This window comes from Aythya fuligula, chromosome 12, assembly GCF_009819795.1.
Source record: "Aythya fuligula isolate bAytFul2 chromosome 12, bAytFul2.pri, whole genome shotgun sequence".
NCBI lineage: Eukaryota > Metazoa > Chordata > Aves > Anseriformes > Anatidae > Aythya > Aythya fuligula.
In genome coordinates this window covers 18622015-18641675 of record NC_045570.1, presented here as the reverse complement: position 1 = coordinate 18641675, position 19661 = coordinate 18622015, and the positions used below count along the sequence as shown (strand labels likewise).

Here is a 19661-nt window from a genome sequence, read left to right as displayed (position 1 = left end):
GCTCTGGGAAGCTCATACACACGCTGTAACACCTAGGGTGGTCGCTGCCGGACTCTGCACCCTCTCAGCTGCCATGGAAGTTGAGCTGGGTTTGCTCACGCTGACCAGCCTCTGGAGCTGTTCAGCATCTTTCCCCATTGAACCCTTAAAAAGAGGGGCAGGCAATAACAACATCCTAACTTGTTTGTGCCATGAAAGGAGCTGGAAAGAATGCATCGAACCACATGACAAGCGAGGACATCAGGCTGCACAGAGAATAGAAAGACCTCATTTTTAATTACTTCTGAACAAAGTTGGCTCAGTAAAGTATTTCCCATTGTACTGCTGAACTTTTCTTCTCATCGCACAGCAGTGAAACACAGGCTCTTCTGCTGCTGCAAGTGAACTAAAATCAAGTCTGTGTTAGGGATCACTTCATTTCCTATTAAATGCAGACTGCACATCTATCACAGGCATTTTAGACTTCTTTTTCTTCAGCACCCTGGCAGTTCTTTCTCATTGTAAATGTTTTTATCATGAGAGTCATAAAAAGCAAGGATATCCCACCATTCATACAGAAGGAGGCTGGGGGTTAAGTGCCTAGAAGTACATTCCCTCCATTGTTCTGGGCATGAGCGGTCACCAAATGCAATTACAGAGAACAGGGTTGAAGCACTGAGGCTTTTGCAGCCCTAGACGAGTGCTTCAGTCACAGCAATAACAAGGGACTGTAGGGGCCAATATCCACCTGAGATTAGGCACAAACCCTATCCATGTATACGTAGCCAAGTTCATCCTAGGTGCTAGCAGCAGGGCCACAAATATAACCAGCAGAAAATGAAGAGTTATTACTTTAGTAAGGGTTCTCATCTTTAAAGCTTGTTAATTCAGACTGTAAATTCTTCAGGGCATGGACTTTGTGGTTTGATTGTTGCTAAAATATCTTGCGTAGTCCTGATCTGGCCAAAGTGAAACATAAGCAGGCTTCAGTTCCTCGAGTTTCATTATGAGATCAGAGTCTAAGGATTCACTAAAAAGCATTACATTTCAGTTTTGTGGATTCAGAGAAAAGTCAGAAGTGACTCATGTATAACTGATGTCTTCCTGAGCGTGCAGAGAGCCTGAAACAATAGATCTAAGAGATGCAAACTACCCCATTCACTTTTTCTTCAAAATCTGCTGTCTCCCCAAGTAGAATTTTGGTCAGCCTGCAAGAAAAAATCCACATCATACAGCTAGAGATGCCAGAAAGCCATGTAGGCTTGTGCCTTGGGCAGTCTTACATTACTTAATTAAACAGCAATTTAGCATCTTGCATTGAAATGTCTCTTAGCTAAAGATGAGCAACTTCCCAAGCGGCAGTAAGGGTACCATCCTTGTCACTGCTTCTCTTGCTGGCCAAGACAGAAATCACAGTGACTTCAGCATGTGCAAGGTCAAACTCCTACTGAAGATGTTAATATAGCTCATACTGTCTGGAATGCATTGTATACCGTGGTGTACCTCACAGGTTAGCTTGTAGAACAGCTTTGCTGCAAGTCATGCTGCTTTTTTTTTTTTTCCTTTTCAAAATGTAAATACTTAAGTTCCTACAACATCACTTCTGGTTCTCACTGTGGGAATCCTATGTCAATCCGTAGATGTGCTAGGACTCATTACAATTTTTCATTTCTAAAAGGGCGAGGTTATGTTCTTGAGTCATATTTGCCAACAGAAAACCCTGGTGAAAGTAAAGTACCCACCCTAAGCCTGCAGGACTGTGGAGACCACACTTGAGTTCTGATGACTGCTGCTCTGCCTTCATATAACAACCTCTTACTACTAAACCCTCCACAGAGGCTCTGAACCCTGGTGAGCTTTCTGTAGCAGCAGGTTCTGTTTTCAGCAGCTGCCTGTACTAATTTGTTCCTGCATGATGTTGTTCGTTTGTCATCTCTGCATTAAGAGCTTGTACCCACGCTAGCTACTACTGATTTGCTGAAGCTGCTGATACAGATGGGTTTGCAGTGGGCTGCCAAACTCTGACCTGGAGCAGCTGCTACCTTGAATTAAAAACAAGTTTTAATGACTTTATTAATGACTTTACGATGCCAAGGCCCAAAGGACCTTGCCATTTATTAACAACCTGGATCAAAACTGACTATTTAAATTGGATATTATCATAGCATCAACATTATTCCAGTTCATTCAAACTGCTAATGAATGGTCCATTATCTTAAGCGTATAATAATTATTTTTCTTCTCAGAGCCTAACTGCAGTTACATATCTCTGTCTAGTTAATATCTTCGCAGTAGTGTGGTTTGGACTGTTAATTGCCTTTTGGGAAAGTAACAAGTTATTATGTATTGCTGTGAAATGTGGCCTCACAAAGCATAAGACTGAAAAAAGTGACAGGCTGGAAGATAACTACAAAGATTGGCTACATGGATATAGATCTAGCACAGCTCATGCTAAGGAACCACAAACATAAATCCCCTGGCATAATGTAAGATTTTACTAGCAGAAGACAGAGAAAACTGGTATGAATGCCTTTTTTTCATTACCTTTGGAGGTCAGCTGACCTGGAACTATATGTTGTGGTTTCTGGCGATCAAAAAACCAGATGACCAAGGTTAGCATAAAAAAAATATCTTAGGAATACCTTCAAGTATTTATTTACACATGAATACAAATCATTTATCACTTATAAATTTCTTTTGACTCATTCTGCCTCAGTGAAAAGCAAAAAAACCACATTATTTTCCTCCCAAAAAACCCTAAGTGGTCATTCTTATCTGCACTGAAACTTCAGAGATTAAAAAAAAAAAAAAAGAAGAAATCGGAGGATGAAATTCTCACAGACCATAGAAGGCTGGTTCAACCTGCAATATAACAGGGGAAGTTCAAGACAACTGAAGTTTTCTCTGGCAGAATAATGCTTTTTAACTGCTGAGGTCACCTGGGCGTCATCACCAACACAAGCAGTATTGCAAGAGTCAAAAAGAACATCACATGATCATGTTACTTAATTCGCCATCATTTGGAAGGGGAAGGCAGTGATGTGCAATTATTTTTTGTTTTTCTTTCCTCCGCTTTCTAAGCCAATGATGTAATGAGTATGTTTCAGCAGTAGCATAACCCCTGACTCCTATCCTTGAAGCATGCAACTACTGAAACAAGATGCAGAGGCCCCCGAAGTGCTCATGTCTGAATTCATACAAAGTGACACTGAAAATAATTTTGAGCTGGAGGAAAAGAGAGCTCAGCAAAGCACAGCACTACTTCTTCAGAAACCTATCCTACGTTGACCTTCCAGGAAGTTGAAGCAATGCTTTCCTTGAGTCCCTCCTGTGCAGAGCACATGATAACAGAGTTTTTTATTTAACTGTATGAAATGTCTGACCCTTGAGGCATAATAATGTACTTAAAATATACTTAACAGTACCCTCTGGCTAAAAAGAGTTTCCAACTTATACATTAAAAAAAAAAAAATCCATTTGGATGCTTACTTTGACTATGTGCCCAGCAACAATGGCAAAACTGCTTCTGTTTAGAAAGGATGGTTCAGCCAAAATTCAGCTTGTTTTTCAGGAATGAAGAACTGAACAAAAATTGTAATAAAAGCCATACCACATAAATCATCATTCTCCTCTACACTGGAAGTGTTCATGTGTGTCTAAAAACTTACTTTAAGCTAGTAGTTGATAGCACTTCTGCAAATAAAATTTGTCAGTGCTGCTCCCTAATGCTCATCACTGTCTGCTGCTGTGGGTGCAGGAAGACCACACTGGTGGTGACAAAAACACAGCAAGAACGGGCTTTGCTGCTATCTCCAGCAACTTTTCAAAGAACTAGGACTAATCATCAACAAGTTTTGACTGTGGTTTGTCTGCTTTTCATTTCCACTACAATGAGCATCTATTAATGTAATTTCACAGAGGCAATGGAATCACACCACATTATAAGAGACAAGACAATCAGGAAAAGAATCTGTTTTATAATTATCTACATCCATCAAAAAGGCACCTGAAGTGTTTTGGGGGAGAAGTAGGGGAGAAAAAAGTTTCCTCTCCCAGACTGAAATAAAACATACAAAGTTTAGAGAGGGCTGAATTAACAAAATAAACCTGAGAAGGGGGCTACCTTCTCTTCCACCTGATGTTAATAGTTATTACTAGAACGTGGGGGCTGAGCCAGTGTTTTTACAGCAGTTCTTCAAGAGCACAAATAGGCCAAGGTCCCTTCCCCCATTTTTACGAAAAATATGCTGAAAACTCGCATCAGGCAAACACCGTTTCTTAGTAAACATAACTGTAACCTTTAAGACAGATTTTCTGCAGCTGGCTTTAAAGCTCGCAAGTACAAATCTGCAGGTACAATCTGTAGATGACAGAACATAACCACCTCGCTCCATGTGGCTGCGCACAGCTACCAAAGGGCAGGTTTTTGATCCAGGCCTAACAGATGTACACTCTGAACAGCAAATCAAACCAGGGCCAATGAAAAACAAATATACGCAACGTGGGTAGTTTGTGGACAACCATTTAGAGAAAAGGCTCCTCTGTCATCCATCTTGACAAACGCACTTTGCATGTACAACTGCAGGAATGGGGCAGGCAAGTCAGCTGTGAGATGTATGCCTCGTTTGTTTGAAAAGCTGGCTTTGTCTTTGTTGTTTGGCCTGCAGAGATCAGCGCATATACTAATAACCTTGAAAACTTAGGTCAGCTTCTTGCAAAACAATAAAAACACGCCTTTTTTTTTTTCTCCATTCAAATTAATTTCTGACTATTGATTTCTACTTGCCCTTTGTTTCTCTGATTCTTGGCCAGCTCAACTCGCAAAGTATTACCCCCAAGGCTCAAGCCTTTCAAAGAGGATACAGCACTCTCTGCAGCTGCTTTATCCTTGTAATCGAGAAAAGCCCTGTGCTGTGCTCCCTGCCAATTCACTTTTAAAGGAGTTGCATGGAATTCCCTTAAAGCATATTTCAGCTCGCTCACTCTTACGTTGGGAGGTATGTTCCCCACATACACAGTAGTAATCGTGCCAGATCCCTCTAATCTGGGACTTAAAGAATCACTTTCAACATACTGTTGTCCCAGTTGAGCCGAGCCCATTGCAGCCTGTGGTCTTGTATTTCCAGGCATTGCCTTCTCATTTAACGCTGCTGACTTGTTGGTGTTTGCCAAGTCTGGATGTTCGTCTTGGAGGGTAACATCCTTGCCTGTCTGTTTCTCTTTGTATCGAAGACTCTTTAGGATGGGGATTTTTGCCAGCATCTCATAGCTGACCTAAAAAAGGAGGAAGACAGATACAATTATGAGATTTTTCTTCCAGAAAAAGATGACCATCAGGGCCCATTTGTACCATAAAAAGAGCGGAACTTTATTATATTGCTGCCATTTGAAGTGCCAGAGCATTCACAATGCTACTAATTGTTGGCTGGATTCTGAAGATGCTCCCTAAATACACACTGCAGGACAAAAATAAACATTAGTTACTCTTTAAGCGAGCAGTACAATGTAGATCCAGCAGGAAAATCAAAACCAAACCCAGAGCTATGTGATTTTGACATTTATTTATCAGGGCGTTTTCAGATTTGCATTCTCATTGTTATCCCTTAATATTTGCTTTGACCAAGGGCCTGTGCTCCTGCTCTGGCAGAATCTTACATGCCTACAATTCATCAGACCATCAGGCACTTTCATTCTGCAGACCTCCTTGCTTTCTTTTCCCCCCAAAACAGGATATCCCGTAGGCTGGGTCATACAATGGGGAGGGACCATGGTGTTAGCTTGCAGCTGGGGAGCGTGCCTTGTAGCGGGGCTCCTACGAGTGTGGGCCCAGCTGGAGGCACGTTCTCTGGTTGTGGCACATCACCACAGCCCCTCTCTTGCCATTTGACCTCACACACCACCCGCAGCTACTCATCAGATCCCACACCACTCTGCTGGGCTGGATCACAGAACGGAAGAGTGTCCAAACACTTACTTCAAAACTGTGAACTCTCTGTCCCTCCATCCAGCCCCAGTTCATAAGCAGCTTTTCTGGAAGGGCTCTTCCTCTCAACAGCTGAACCCTATCCATCTCAGGCATGAGATGCCCCAGGCTGCACTCAGTGACTGGCAGGAAACGCAGTGGTTCCCTAGCTAATGTGGTCTAGCTCTTGGCTTGCAGACTGCAGTTGGAAGCAGCAGTAATTCGTACTTGGCTGCTGGACAAGCAGAACATCCATCAACACAAGATCCAATTCTTAAATTTAGGGAGCAAAACAGAGCCTGGGGAAGTGATGCCTGAGCTAGCAGAGTCCCAAGCTAGTAGCCCACACAGTGCGAGCAAGCCACTCTCGCAGGGTGTTGTGCTCAAGAGTATGAGCCACGACCTCGGCAGGCTGTCCTGGACCAGCACCAGTGTACCCTGGCCAGAATATACCTGCAGGGCTCAGCTCAGAGCCCCTGAACTCCCGGTTCTACAACGCTGTCCAGGGGAGCTTCGATCTGACTGCACCACAAGAAGTCTAAAATTCACAGATCTCTAGGGAAAGGAACCCAACTTTGACGTGACTGGAGTAAAATTGAAGACAGGGTGGGGGCAATGCTAGGCTTAGGTAACAGGAAAGGCAGTCAGCAGGAGTTCCTTAAATGTTTCCAGGCAGGACTCCTCTTCTGAGGAGCAAACAAGTAAGCTTGACTTCAGGCTGAAATTAAATACATACATTTCCATACAGCCCAGCTCCGCCTCGTTAATATAATATCAAACAGCAGAACAGAGCTAACCATCACGGGCAGAGGCAACCTCCATTCTGCCACACTGCAGACCCAGAGTCAAGGTGTTTGGGATCAGGCCCTTTAAACAAGCAAACTTTACGGCTGAGAATAATTTCTGTACAAATCTGGCCTGATCTGGCAGCCAGTACAGAGAGGCAAGGACTTCCTCTGGGGTTCTGGGAGCCTCAGCACTCTGAAAGGTACATGCCATTTTCAGATTTTGAAGACTTATTGCTCTGTGGATTCCTGGACTAATTTGTTTTTCTCAGCCAGGAATTCAGACTGCTGGGTTTGACGGCAAACTCCCCTTCCCTGGGCAATACAACATCAAACCAATGGCTGAAGCCATCTTACTTTGTTTTTACTGGCCAACAATTAGGAACATTTGTTGTCCTCTGTCAAATTTATATGTGAAACGTAAGCTCTATGCTAATTAAACCAAACAGGAAAAACATTTTTCTATTCTCATGCAACTAATCACTCCTGGACCCAAAGAACAACCTTAACCTATTACCAAGTGTGTGCACAGTTCCTTTCGCCCTGAAATTAAATTCAGCTCCTAAGGCATGGATGGGGAGTTTAGCAAGAAAGAGCAATACTACCAAGAGCAAGTCCTCACCCACTTAGCAGATTAAGGGAATCGTTGAGCAGGGCCATTCAGAGGATGGAGCTGGAACTCCCAGTCTATGAAGGACAAACTGAAGAGAAGATTTAGATAATCCAGGGTCAGCATACTTTCTAAAGGAGAGTTCAACTGGCCAGGCTGCAGTACAGTCTCTCTTCTCACTGGAGTGACCAGCAGTTTTTGGTATCTGACTGGAGCTCCTGGTTCAGGATCCCTGCAGCTTCAGGTAGATCTACTTGCAGTAGCATGTATGTCTTCAGAAGGACTATGAACTGATTTTCTATAAGAGCTGAAGTTCTGATCATCAAAAAACACCACAAAATGAGCCTATCATTACCTGAAATGCAGCCCTGGGTAGGCATACTAGTGAGAAACCTCTAAGCAGCAAAGACAGTTGATTTGGCACTTAGATTTGTTTGCAAAAAAACAAACAAATAAAAAAACCCACCAACCAACCAATCAAAAAAATACATTAAACTAGTTCTAATACTGTCAACTGACATCCTTCTGTCACAGAGTGACACAGAATTTACCTTTAAGACTATTTTCCCTGGAGTCTAGGAGAAATTTTCATCTGGGCCAAAGCTTTCAAATCCTTCCCTATTTTTCGCTCCTTTTATGTCAAAGAATGGCAGAAAAACTCAGTTTGGGAATTCAGAATATCATTTCACCACCTTTTTTGGGGCGCAGGGGGTGAGAGACAAAAGGGCAAAAGGGGCAGTGGGTGGCACAGGAGGGGAAAAAACTTGCTCTGCTCTGTTGCAAAATACCAAACAAAAGAACTCCTTTGTGGTAGTACAATGTGTTGCTAATTACGATCACGAAAAAAAGTTTCTTTTGTCTTGTGAGCTGGGGAGGATTGCAATGATTTATTTCCATGTGGAGAGAGTCCAAAGATATTCCTCCTCTCTTTCAAACAAGCTGCACGTTTCTTGGTCCTGTGCCGGCTGGTCACTCCTCCCTAGCCTTGCTTAGCACTTAGAGCTAAGCCAGGACACAAGGGACTCGGGCTCTGCCCCGTGTTTTGTTGATCCCATTATGCAGACCTGGGCAACCCCAGTGGCGGAAGCTCCTTCCCTCGCTCCCCCTTTCCCTATAAAGTCAGAGCCAAGCCATTTATTGATGTTTGTAAACTTCGTATTGAGTGTTGGGATTTAGATGATTGGCTTTGGCAGCGAAGCCAGCTGAAGAAGTTTCCTATTATCCCTTGACCACCAATTCCCAGGCCGCTTCCACGCTTCAGCCTTCTGGGGTCGGACACCAGAAGTGCTTCTGGGGCTGTGCTATGAACTCAGTAACTGAAGTGATTCAGGTTAAAAATAACTCCACCAAAGGCAATTAATCATTTAACAATCCTGCCTACTCCCTGCCATGGCTGGGAGAGCCTTGGGGAAAGAGGACAGCAGGGTAGATGAATTCTTCTGGCACACAATTACCGGGCTATGGGAAAGGAGCTGAGAAGGGAAATGTGGCCCCTCTCTGACAGAAACCTGAAGCAAACAGACTCTGGGATGCTGCCTGCCAATAAAAATCTCCCAGCACTTAACCCTGAGCATCCACTCTTACGACACCTGGTTTGGTCCCAAAACAACGTAGTGGCAGATGGACTTCTGGAAAGCCTCTGCTGGAACGTCGGGGCTCTCCTCAGCCACTGTTATTCCAGAAGAGCGAATGTAGCCACTTTCAATATTTTGCTGGAGAAAATGAAAGATGTGTTTGTCCTCCGACAGAATGAGTAATGCTGACCCCTGATACAGTGCAGGCCAAGCCAAACACCACTTTGATTTCCCTGGCAGCAAAGGCAGTGCAGTTCTGATGTAGGGCCCATAAAGCAAGGACAGTTATAGATCGCAGAGGATGCTTAGTCTGTTATTTAATTCTGCTTCTCATAGCAACCCATCTGGGCACACCAAATGATAGAGGAACACGTGGCTCCCAATGGATACAGGTGTTGCTGCCCTGCCCTGCAAGGCCAAGGGCAAGACCAAACGATCTTTAGTAGAGCAGATCTACCAACCCTTCCAAGTACCAAGGCTGGAATGCCAAAAATGTTTACAAGATTCATTTCTGCCCACGCTGGGGGATGCCTGACCCAAGACTCCTCATAAAGGCCTCCAGAACAGAGCCCACTTCTCATGTTGTCTCCTTCATCAGTTGCTTGTTTCAAGGAGTGCACTGCTCACAGGGGTTTAAAGCACAAAGCCAAGACAGCTAGGACGGGCCAGCACAGTCGAACATTTTGTGCAAATGAATGATAAAATGTCCAAATATGTGCACGCAATCCGAGGGCATATTTCTGGGAGCTGGCAGCCCATGAAGTCTGCGAGCGTCCCTCAGGAGAAACTTATGCAACCCACATTTGGAATCCATCAGCAAAAACCGAGTCCCTGGACTCTGCAGCAAGGGTCAGATTTGCAAAGGTGTCGAGATGTTTAACCATGCGTGGAAGCCTGCCCTGCTCACGCCATCCCTCAAAACAAGCCCACCCCAAAAACAAAACAAAAAGCCCAAGCTAAACCAACAGTAATTTTTTTCTGATGGCAATGTGTCCCTGCTAAAGGTTTTGCCAGCTTGATTGCGTGAATTTTTTGAGCTCTGAACCAGCATTATTTTACTTCCCAAACATTCTATCGCAGACCCAAATCAAAAGCTGTTTGTTGTCAGTGCCTCTCTGCCACTGCATATTAAACTCTTCCAACATCAGACCCAGGGATGCTCCTAGTTCATTTCATTTTGGGAAAATTTTTTCCTACTTCTATAAAATTCTCAGCAAAAGAGTGATTGAAAAAAACACAACAAAAAAAACAGAAGGAAATGCTTGCTAGAATCTAGTGATTTTTCTACCAACCATTCTCATTTCCCTCTTCATACCCCCAAGTATTTTAATTGGTCTGTACAGTTTCAATTTAAAATAAGCACAGCACAAATAACTTCACAATTGTGACACACATAATTGACAGCATCGCAGATAAAGATCACAGCTACCCATACAAAATGCTAAATGAGAAAGTAAGTTGGTTCATGAATTTAGAGTTCCCAGAAACAATGGGTTGGATTTTCTAGGCAGATGAAGCCAAATAACTCTCCACTGGTATCCAAATAAAGTTTTCCAGAGTGCTCAGCTCTTAGCGGCTCTTGCTGCCCTCCAAGAGCACTTACACATTTTTCAAACCCCTCAACTCCAGTGCAGAAAGCTTACCTGTATACAAGTTCCAGTATCACCTTCGTAATTTAGACGTGTTTCTAGAGTGCCTAGCACTTATTTTGATAATGCTTCCTTGGTACTAACACTGTAGCTCTTATACTTCCTTTGAAGTCTTTAAAAATCAGCATTTCTATGACAAAAATCATAGTATGTAATTATTTGCACCTGTTCCCATACTTGACTCACTACTTCCTTCCTACACAGCATGTAAGGACCACAAACACTCCAAGAAAACACAGTGCCTCTTTGAGCACAGAAACCTAGCCTGGAGATACGCATTTTGTTTACTCTGCAGGTACCCTTTTACCTCATTATGAGCTGAAAACAGAGGGTACCTATTAATGGCTATTTATCCTAACAGCTTTAGGAAAGCACATCCTTTGCAGCAATTCTTAGCAGTAATCCCGTGTTTGCAAACACCTTTAATTCATTTTGTAAGTCATTGTCTCGGCTTGATCCAGTGAAGGATGATTTTTTTTTTTGCAATGTACTTTACACATCACCCACCTTAAAGCAGTTAAGCTACTTTCTGTTGACAAAACACCATATTCAGAAGTGGGGTATTTATTTACTGACTACCTCTTGATTCGTTTAGTTTTGCAGAGAGGAACAGGAATACAACAGCAAAGCCAGGATTTGAAGAAGAAAAGGATGAGAAAATAATGTAGTAGCATCCAGGTAAAGCTGATGGACAAACACTTAAATAGCCCCAACCAAATCCTACCTTTTTAACAACCTGACAATTAACTAGACCTCCCACCTCCAAGACCCTCTGTGCAGGAGTCGATCACAGTTACCTCCACAGCCACAAACAACATGTATACAAGTTGCTCAGTTCCCTGTGCAAGAATAATGCTAAATTCTTTCTTCTTCATACAGAAAACACTTTGTTGTTGTCCTGAAATAACAGAAACATAATTATCGCCATTGACTAGTGTTCTCCAACATTATCTAGTCAACACAAGCTCTGAAGAACAGCCAAAAGCTGTTTTATATGTTAAATTAACACTCAAACACTTAAAGCTTGGTCATGTAAAGAGCTCTGTTCTCAGTGAAAGCTGTAAAAAGTTCAGTGAGAGCTGCATTTTTCAGACACCACCACTAATGCAGGGATTACTACAGAAAAAAAGTTTCACTACGAGACACAAACTAGCTGAAGTCAATGTGGTGCAGGCTTTAGATAAAACTCTACTAAGCATCTCCTCAAGCTTTAGAAACAAGGGGTTGAGACAAATATTTTGTAAGCTTTTGAGCAACATTCTGTAACACAAATCTTGACTTTTTCTTTGCAAAGCAAAGAAATGCAAAAGAAACATTGAATTTGATAAATTGCTTGGGGATTGACTTGACTTTCTACCAGTGGCAAAAAACACGTGGAAGATTCAAGGGCCCCTGGAATAGACTGTGCCCCAGACCCTTAAATAATGTTGCTAGCAAAAGGAAGGAGACAGGAGGTGGGGGGGGAAGCATTAGCAAGGCCGCTTACTGAGACTGGTCTGACACTAAGAGAGACAGACTATAATCAAAAGTATGTTGGCAAGATGGATGGAGCACAAGGAATAGGCCTTCAAAACAATTACATTCAATAATACCCTAAAAATTATAATTCAAAAATAATTCAATGGAAAAAATGCACTAGAACAGAGAAAGCTTTTATTTATTTAATTTTAACCTCAAATCCTCAACCACAGTCAGGGTAAATCACTCTCTCACCATCGGAATAAAAATAGTACTGGCTAGAATTGTTTGTTGTAGATACATTACCTTAACAAATGCAACTTTTTACTTTGTTCACCGCTTGCCAAACAACTGATTTCCCTAGAAGTATTCAGCGGTATTTCTCCAGAGCTTTCTGCAGAGAAAGGGTACGCTATGCCTCGTTTTAACATTTATACTGCTACCCAGTCATGCAGGATTAGGTCTTCTCCCTAACCGGATGGCTTTTTGGAATGAAAATCTAATGACAAAGAAAACGTTTTCCCAGAATGCAATTCCAGTAGAATAATTTCCTAAATGCTTTTCCAAAACCATTTTTGAAACCACTGAAGTTTCTGACAATTACCAGAAGAAAAAAAAAAACAAAACACAAAGAACTCCAAATGCATAATACAATCATTGTCAATAAATAATGATACGTGATTTAAAGCAGTATTAAGTCACTGTTCCTCCACCTGAAAACGAGCTCTGTCCTCTGGAAGCCAACCCCATACATTCGCTATGTAAACAGCAATGTATGAGCCACTAAGTCATGCTTTTCTTTTAGAACTGGAGCAGCAAGTATTCCACCCATTCCGCACAATCTAATGCCATAAAGTTGTCTCCAAAGTACTGCCTTCATAAATTGAAGGCAGGCAGTTTTATTAAGCACTCAAGAATTAGATATAAAACAAAATGGAGAAGTCCCTCGTCTTACATAAGCTGTTATATTGCAAACAACTACAAGAAATGATGCCTCTCTTAAAACTCCATGAACGATGGTTTTGGCAACTCTCACCCTATAATTCATTTGATACCATAACTTCAGCTTCAATAATATACTTCATCACTATCACCATCTACAAACCACTGAACATTTACACTGTATTTTTGTTTCATTTAACAAACACATTTGCTCCTCTTCCAAGTATTTCCAAAGTAACAAATGTGTTTATATGTAATTTTCCCTACGGGATTAAAAATGGAGAAATTATCAACAGAATGCTGGTACCAGTAAGCCATTGTTAAGAGAGGTAACTTGCCTTATGCCATATTATTCCCTGTGGTTTCGGTCGTTTGCAATTAGTCTTGATAGTTCTTGTTGGTGTGAGTATATAATCAACGGTTAAATCATGATCATCAAGAAGCTCTTCTGCTATGTCAAGCACCTACAAGAAGCAAGAGATTGGTTAAAAACAAATTCATTAAAATTGTGTATAATTCCTGATGTCATGTAACGTGCAAATCTAGTAGTGACCCTGGAAACAAAGTAAAGGTGCTACCCCAAAATCATTCCAAGTTGTCACTTCAGAGCAGATATTTTATCTTACCTGGCAGTCATGCACAATAGTAACTACAGGTGTCTCCTCCTTCACTGCTCCCATTGACACCATCATTGCATATTCCATGTCTGCATAGCCTTCACCTTTTCCAATTCTCCAGCCTAAAACACACAAGAGTAAAAGGTGATGGTAGACACAAACAGCACAGTGGAAAGAACGGTAACTGTCAAAAGCATGTGATTAAACTCTGCAGCCTGCAACAGATAAACCAAGCAGAGAGTTATAACTTGGCAAGAATTCAGATCAATGTCTTTCACAAAAAGCAACTTTACTTGGAATTAAAACTGAAATTAAAGTTAAACATTAGTTTCAACAAACACTTGGAAGATGCCAGGATCCTTCCACTGAGAACAAACCAAATCCAATCTAATTTGGTTAACACAGCAACCTATTTACCCACTGTAATTAGAACCACCTACTCACATCAAGCACAGTTTAACTTCATGTAAGTAAAGAGGAATCTGGGTCACATACAAAGTGCGTTTTATTTTTAGGCAATGGGTGAAGTCAACAGTTTTTCACCACCAACGGTTCTTCAAAAGACTACAAAATGCAAAATCTGATCCCCAAATAGGTACTGAATCAACAGCTGCAACTGAGTAATTCTCCTGAAGGCCAGAACAGTGGCCTGCATGCTCTAAACCACACTGCTGCCTGCCCATCAAGTCTCCGCAGCATTGTTGTAAACCAGGCATTGAATCTTCCTGCTTGGACTGGGAGCAGTGATTTGACACACAGAAAAGACAGAACTTAAGGCCACAATTAAGCTCCAAGGAGATTTTCAGGTCTGCCAAAATGAAGATGTAACACTGCGAATCACAACCTTAACACCCTCCTCCTGGAAAGCTTACAAGGCTTTATCTTACCTTTTTCGGAGACAGCCACTGATCCTACAACAACCAAGTCCACTCGTACTTTCCCATCAAGACCTACAGGCACACTGTATTCTTTTATACCCTGCAAGAAAAACATAGCTTTAGGTTCACACACTGCAGAGTCTTCCAACCAGTGAGGCCGAAATCCACGGTACTTTGATAAATCCAAGTGACTCCCCATGTTTCTAAGTGTTTCTTCCATGTATAGCCAAGTTGTAAATGTCTGGAAAGGGATTCCCCCTAGGGAATCCTAGAATACATTTTCTACTACAGTGACAAGGATTCTGGCACACGTCAGGCAGAGCTAAGGGAGGTGGGCCATTTTCTAAACAAGGCTGCTTTTTTAGGATCAAAACCTTACATTTGAAACCCTTGATTCAGCATCTATTTCTGAAAATGAGGGCAAATGAAACTTACCCTCCCACATAAGATATAGATTCATGTTCACGAGCAACGCCAGAGCAGTACAAATTCTTAAATTAGCTCTCACATACAAATCACAAGGTTAATTTAGACAGACGGCTACAGCCTGAAGACGTTAAACTGTACCCAAAATGCACAACAAGGTACAGATGCTGGATTACTCTCTTTTTCACACTGTATACATAGCACTACCAGCATCTCCAGACCCAAATCTTTAAAAGCACATTCTCAAGATGCCTGTGTGTTCCCTGAGACTGTATTCCTCAACGCTTTGCTGTGTGATCACCATTCAGGATGTACCACTGCCAAGCTAAGCTATCTTTACCCAAACTTCCTAACTACAACACCAATGAACAGAAAAACACATTGTTCCTGACAAGTGAGGAAAAAAAAACACCTTACATAGCCCTGTCAACCTTCTTTAATTCCTCTTGCCCCCTCGCCCCCTTCAGGATCCTCTCTAAAGGACACATCCTAATAAAATTCTGTCCAGAGTTGCAGAAATTAAAAACAGAGCTTTATTTTAGTTTTCCAACATCAGACGTTTAGAACTTAAAGATATCTCGGTATTAATTCACTCTTAATACACGTATACAGCATAAAAAATCCTCTTCATGCCAACTCAACCCTGTGCTAAATTAATCCTCACAATATAAAAACCAAACATTTTCAGGATGAAGCATAAAACCAAGAAAATTGGTAATTTTTGGATGACTCCAAGTAATAAGGCTCACCATCCACTTCACAGCAGTGTGCCAAGATCAGTTTGCACAGTGCTTTGTCAATATAAACTGCTAATAGCATTTATTCATTAGTAAGCCTGTTTGGGGAAGAAACAGACGTGGTGGTAAGATCCTAGATCAGGCATGAGGCCTGAAGCAGGTCAAAAGAAAGGTCCCTTTCAAAAAGGTGCTCTTCAATCCTGAAAAGCTTAATTAATAACCTTAATAGAACTTCCGACAAAGAAAGCTGCTACTAATTACCATCCACTTACAAACCTCAGTTATATTCTAGGTTACTCTAGAACTTTATTGCCTTCAGCAGGAGATAAAGAAGAAAATAAAACTATATAGCAAAACTATTCCTTCTGTAAAGTTAAATTATGACATCAAATGATGATGCATGTAAACCAACATAGGTTTCTCTGCCAAGTGACTTTAGCTGTACAGTATGACATTTTAACACCAGAGGGCAGCAACACACCACGTTTCAAAGAAAACCACCACGCACCCACTACATACACATTATTTTTATACCGTCAGTTGAGGCAAAACACAGAATTACTGTTTCTTTAAACTTAAGACCGTAGAAGAACCGATCTTTCCTACTGAGTAACTCCTAATATTTTATTGACATGATCAGGCAAAAACCATAAACACTAAAATACTCCTTATAGGCTTTACTAGCTTAAAACTGCAGAAATAATAAAGGAATAATATTTATGAAGCTTAAAGATCCAAGCCACCTATGAAAGTTGTTCATAATGTTCCAAAAAGCATTCACAAAATATACTGTTCTATTCATAAATTAAATAGACCTGAAAAAAATAAGTTGCATCATGACTTAAATACTGCCAAAAGATGTGTGGATGTGTACACAACACCAGGGGCAACACACTAACAGAACAAGCTGTCAGGTAGCAGCTTGTATTCCAACTCCTAGTTGGACTGTCATAACACAACAATCTCCCACATGCTAATTCAGACTTTGCCCATTTTGTGTCCCTACTCGAGACGTAGAACATATCCGCAGGATCTCCTTGGTGGCACCTGCAGGTGGAACAATCCTATTGAACAGGCCACTTCTCAGCCGCGGGGTGGGAACCAGCAAAGTCTTCCTTGCCTGTGAAACAGAAGGAGTTACCACATTAAAATGAGGCGGGCTTGTTTTACACCAAAGAAACATTTTTACTGCCCCATAGATCTCCATGTGGCCAGTCATCTTATTTGCTACGAGTTGTTAGCATCGGTGACTGTGTAGTGGTGGTCGATGAATCCTCTACACTACAGTACAGCTACAAGGATCTATTTAAAAAATACAGGGCAAGACACGTCTGTTGGTCTAAAGTATGTGTGCACAAATAAGCTACTCATGATAGTAAGCTAGCAAACAGTCATAGGTCTGACATACATGTATGTCCTGTGATAAACGTGTGGCAATTTGAGGCAAGGCCACCTGACGTGTTTCTGGGAATTACACCACAAAACCATGGGAACAGCTGTCGGTCTGCAGAAGTGCACTACTTTACCAAAACTCTATGTGCACCTTTGTAGTTTGCCCAAAAGGCAAGGACACAATGACATAATCAGCCCTGTGGAGCTCAGGACTGGTAAAACTCCTGCAGGAAAAATGGCAGGAGTTGGCCACGAGGTGCTACCAAGCACCACACTGTTGTCCCACTCTCCTCCTCAGGGGTGCAAGGCGCTCAGTTACCTGCAGTGCGGCTAGCCGAACACCTTCCAGAGGCTTATCAGGATCCACTTTGATCACACTTGCTCTGCTGAATGCATCGAGCTCTTTAATAGAGCAGCAAGCCTGGTGGGACCCCTGTGTGAAGAAAGGAATTGGGAGAGAAGGGAATGCATTCACTTACTTCTAGTGTTAGAAAGCGAGCATTCTTCTGGGGAGCATCGGGATTTATTTTTACAGTACTGGCAGCTTTGAACTCCTGTAAAGCCAGAAGCCTTGTCGCAGCATGAGAGGCACCCTGTTTTCATAAAATAACCGTACATCACCAAGGAGTTCAAAGCAGAGAGGGGAAATTTTTTACTCTTTCATCCTGTAGAGACGCTAACTTCCCCAGATTTGAAACACGAGGGACACACTGCTAATTTTGTGATCTTCTCTATGCAAAGGAAATGCGTACCAACAGTGGCTGAAGGCTTGACTAACATCTTGCAGGGCACAGAAAAAAAAGGGGATCCGGGTATGCTCACTTTGCCTAAGTCGGCCTTGTTCACACCTGATTCAAAGCTGGAGGGCAATTTCCCTACTTAGCTGACAAACACAAACAGGTTCCTTTAAACACAAGACACAGAGGCTGGTTTTGGAGGAACCACTTTTGGGACGAGTCTCTCTTTGCAGAAACTATATGGAGCTCAAGAAGTTAAGTTCTTAGAGTGAGGTGCAAAAACCCAGTGAGGCATGAACAAAACGCAGCGCACACCTGCCACGGCATGTCTGTGGGAGATGATGGAATGGCTCGCGTGGGAAGGGACCTCAAAGATCATCCAGGTCCAACCCCCTGCCATAGGCAGTGACACCCCCCAGTGGATCAGGCTGGCCAGGGCCCCACCCAGCCTGGCCTTGGGCACCTGCAGGGATGGGGCAGCCACATCCTCTGGGCACCCTGTGCCTCACCACCCTTACAGTGCAGAATTTCCTCCTAATACCTAGTATAAATCTTTTCTCTTTCAGTTTAAGACCCTTCCTCCTCATCCTATCACTACCTGCCCAAGCCGAGCCCCCTTCCACCCTCTTTTTCACCCCTTGTAGCACTGAAACCCTGCAGCGAGCTCTCCCTGGCTGCTTCCCTTTGGCAGCCTGCACACCCCCAGCCCCTCCTCACACCCCTCACCCCCTCCCCACCCCCAAACTCACCCCCCCTCACCTTGAAGTTGGGGATGCGGCCGTGCACGGGCCGTGGTGTGTCCGCCAGGCCGCTGCTCTCCAGGTAGCCCCACACCAGCTCCCGGACGCCGCCCTTGGATGTCCCTGAGGGGCCGGGGGGGCAGCGCTCAGCCCCCACCGCCCCCCTCCCCTCTCCCACCCCATCCCCTCAGCCCAACCGTCGCCCCCCAACGGTCACCCTCGCGCCCCCCCGTGACGTAACGCGCCCCCCGTGACGTCACGCCTCGCGCCGTGACGTCACGCCCCGCCCCCCGCCGCTCACCCACGCGCGGCCCCGCGCCCCCCTGCATGGCGGCCAGAGCCGCCCACAGGAGGGGCTTCCGGGTCCGGCTTGGCTCCGCCCACCGCTCCGGGAGGCTACGGTGGGGCGGAGGGGACAAAATGATGTGAGGGCGAAGGGGAAATGGGGGGGAATGGGATAGGGATAGGGATAGGGATAGGGATAGGGATAGGGATAGGGATAGGGATAGGGATAGGGATAGGGATAGGGATAGGGATAGGGATAGGGATAGGGATAGGGATAGGGATAGGGATAGGGATAGGGATAGGAATGCCCCCAAAACAAACCCCCTCTCCTGCCATAGCCCCCTCTGCAGTGCTACGTGCTGTGAGGAAAATGCCAGCCCCAACCCAGGGGCCTTTTCCCAGGACGTGCCTCAAAATCCCAGCCATGTCCCCATGCCTTGCCAGCCCCCGAGGGGCTGCGTCTTGACGTAAAGCTCAGAGCAGAAATCAGGGAGAGCTTCTGTACGGGAACAGCATGGCACAGCCCCCAAGGATCCTATAGTCTTCTTTTCAGTCATGTGTTATACCTGGAAAAAAAAGCACGCTTCTCATAAAATAAACTCCCAAATCAATTATTGAATCAGTTATTTTTCCATTTGAAGTCACCCAGTCATACATGAAGCACAACCCAGCCTTTACGTGGCATTCCAGGCCCACCAGCACCCACAAAGCACAATTCGCTCCCACATTTAATGGGACAGCAAACGATTTATTCATCCGATTTATTATTTACGGGACGGACGCATTCCCCAACCACCCCGAGCAGAGCAGAGTGGGACAGGAGGGCCGTGGGAGCGACGAGATGCAGCTTTGTCTTAAAGCCTGTCAGAAAAGGATGGGACATGGCTTTG

The 19661-nt window shown here is 43.5% G+C and overlaps 1 protein-coding gene across 1 annotated transcript; it reads right to left on the bottom strand.

Annotated features, from left to right (window-relative positions):
* Positions 1–2592: 2592 nt before the first annotated feature.
* MTHFSD (methenyltetrahydrofolate synthetase domain containing) lies at positions 2593–18842 on the bottom strand. Its single transcript, XM_032195636.1, has 8 exons — positions 18788–18842; positions 18506–18609; positions 17329–17442; positions 16624–16737; positions 14464–14554; positions 13586–13698; positions 13298–13423; positions 2593–5253 (listed from the first exon to the last, which is right to left on the bottom strand). Exons 1-8 carry the CDS (start codon positions 18813–18815, stop codon positions 4732–4734), a joined length of 1212 nt encoding a protein of 403 aa, XP_032051527.1. The 5' UTR covers positions 18816–18842; the 3' UTR covers positions 2593–4731.
* Between the last annotated feature and the right edge of the window lie 819 nt (positions 18843–19661).

Coding starts and splice junctions, on each gene's coding strand:
- MTHFSD (XM_032195636.1), bottom strand. CDS start 18,815: ATGCAGGGGGGCGCGGGGCCGCGCGTGG. Junction 18,610..18,787: donor GGGCGCGGGGCCGCGCGTGG/GTGAGCGGCGGG, acceptor CCGGCCCCTCAG/GGACATCCAAGGGCGGCGTC. Junction 14,555..16,623: donor GGATATGTTCTACGTCTCGA/GTAGGGACACAA, acceptor TTTTTCTTGCAG/GGTATAAAAGAATACAGTGT.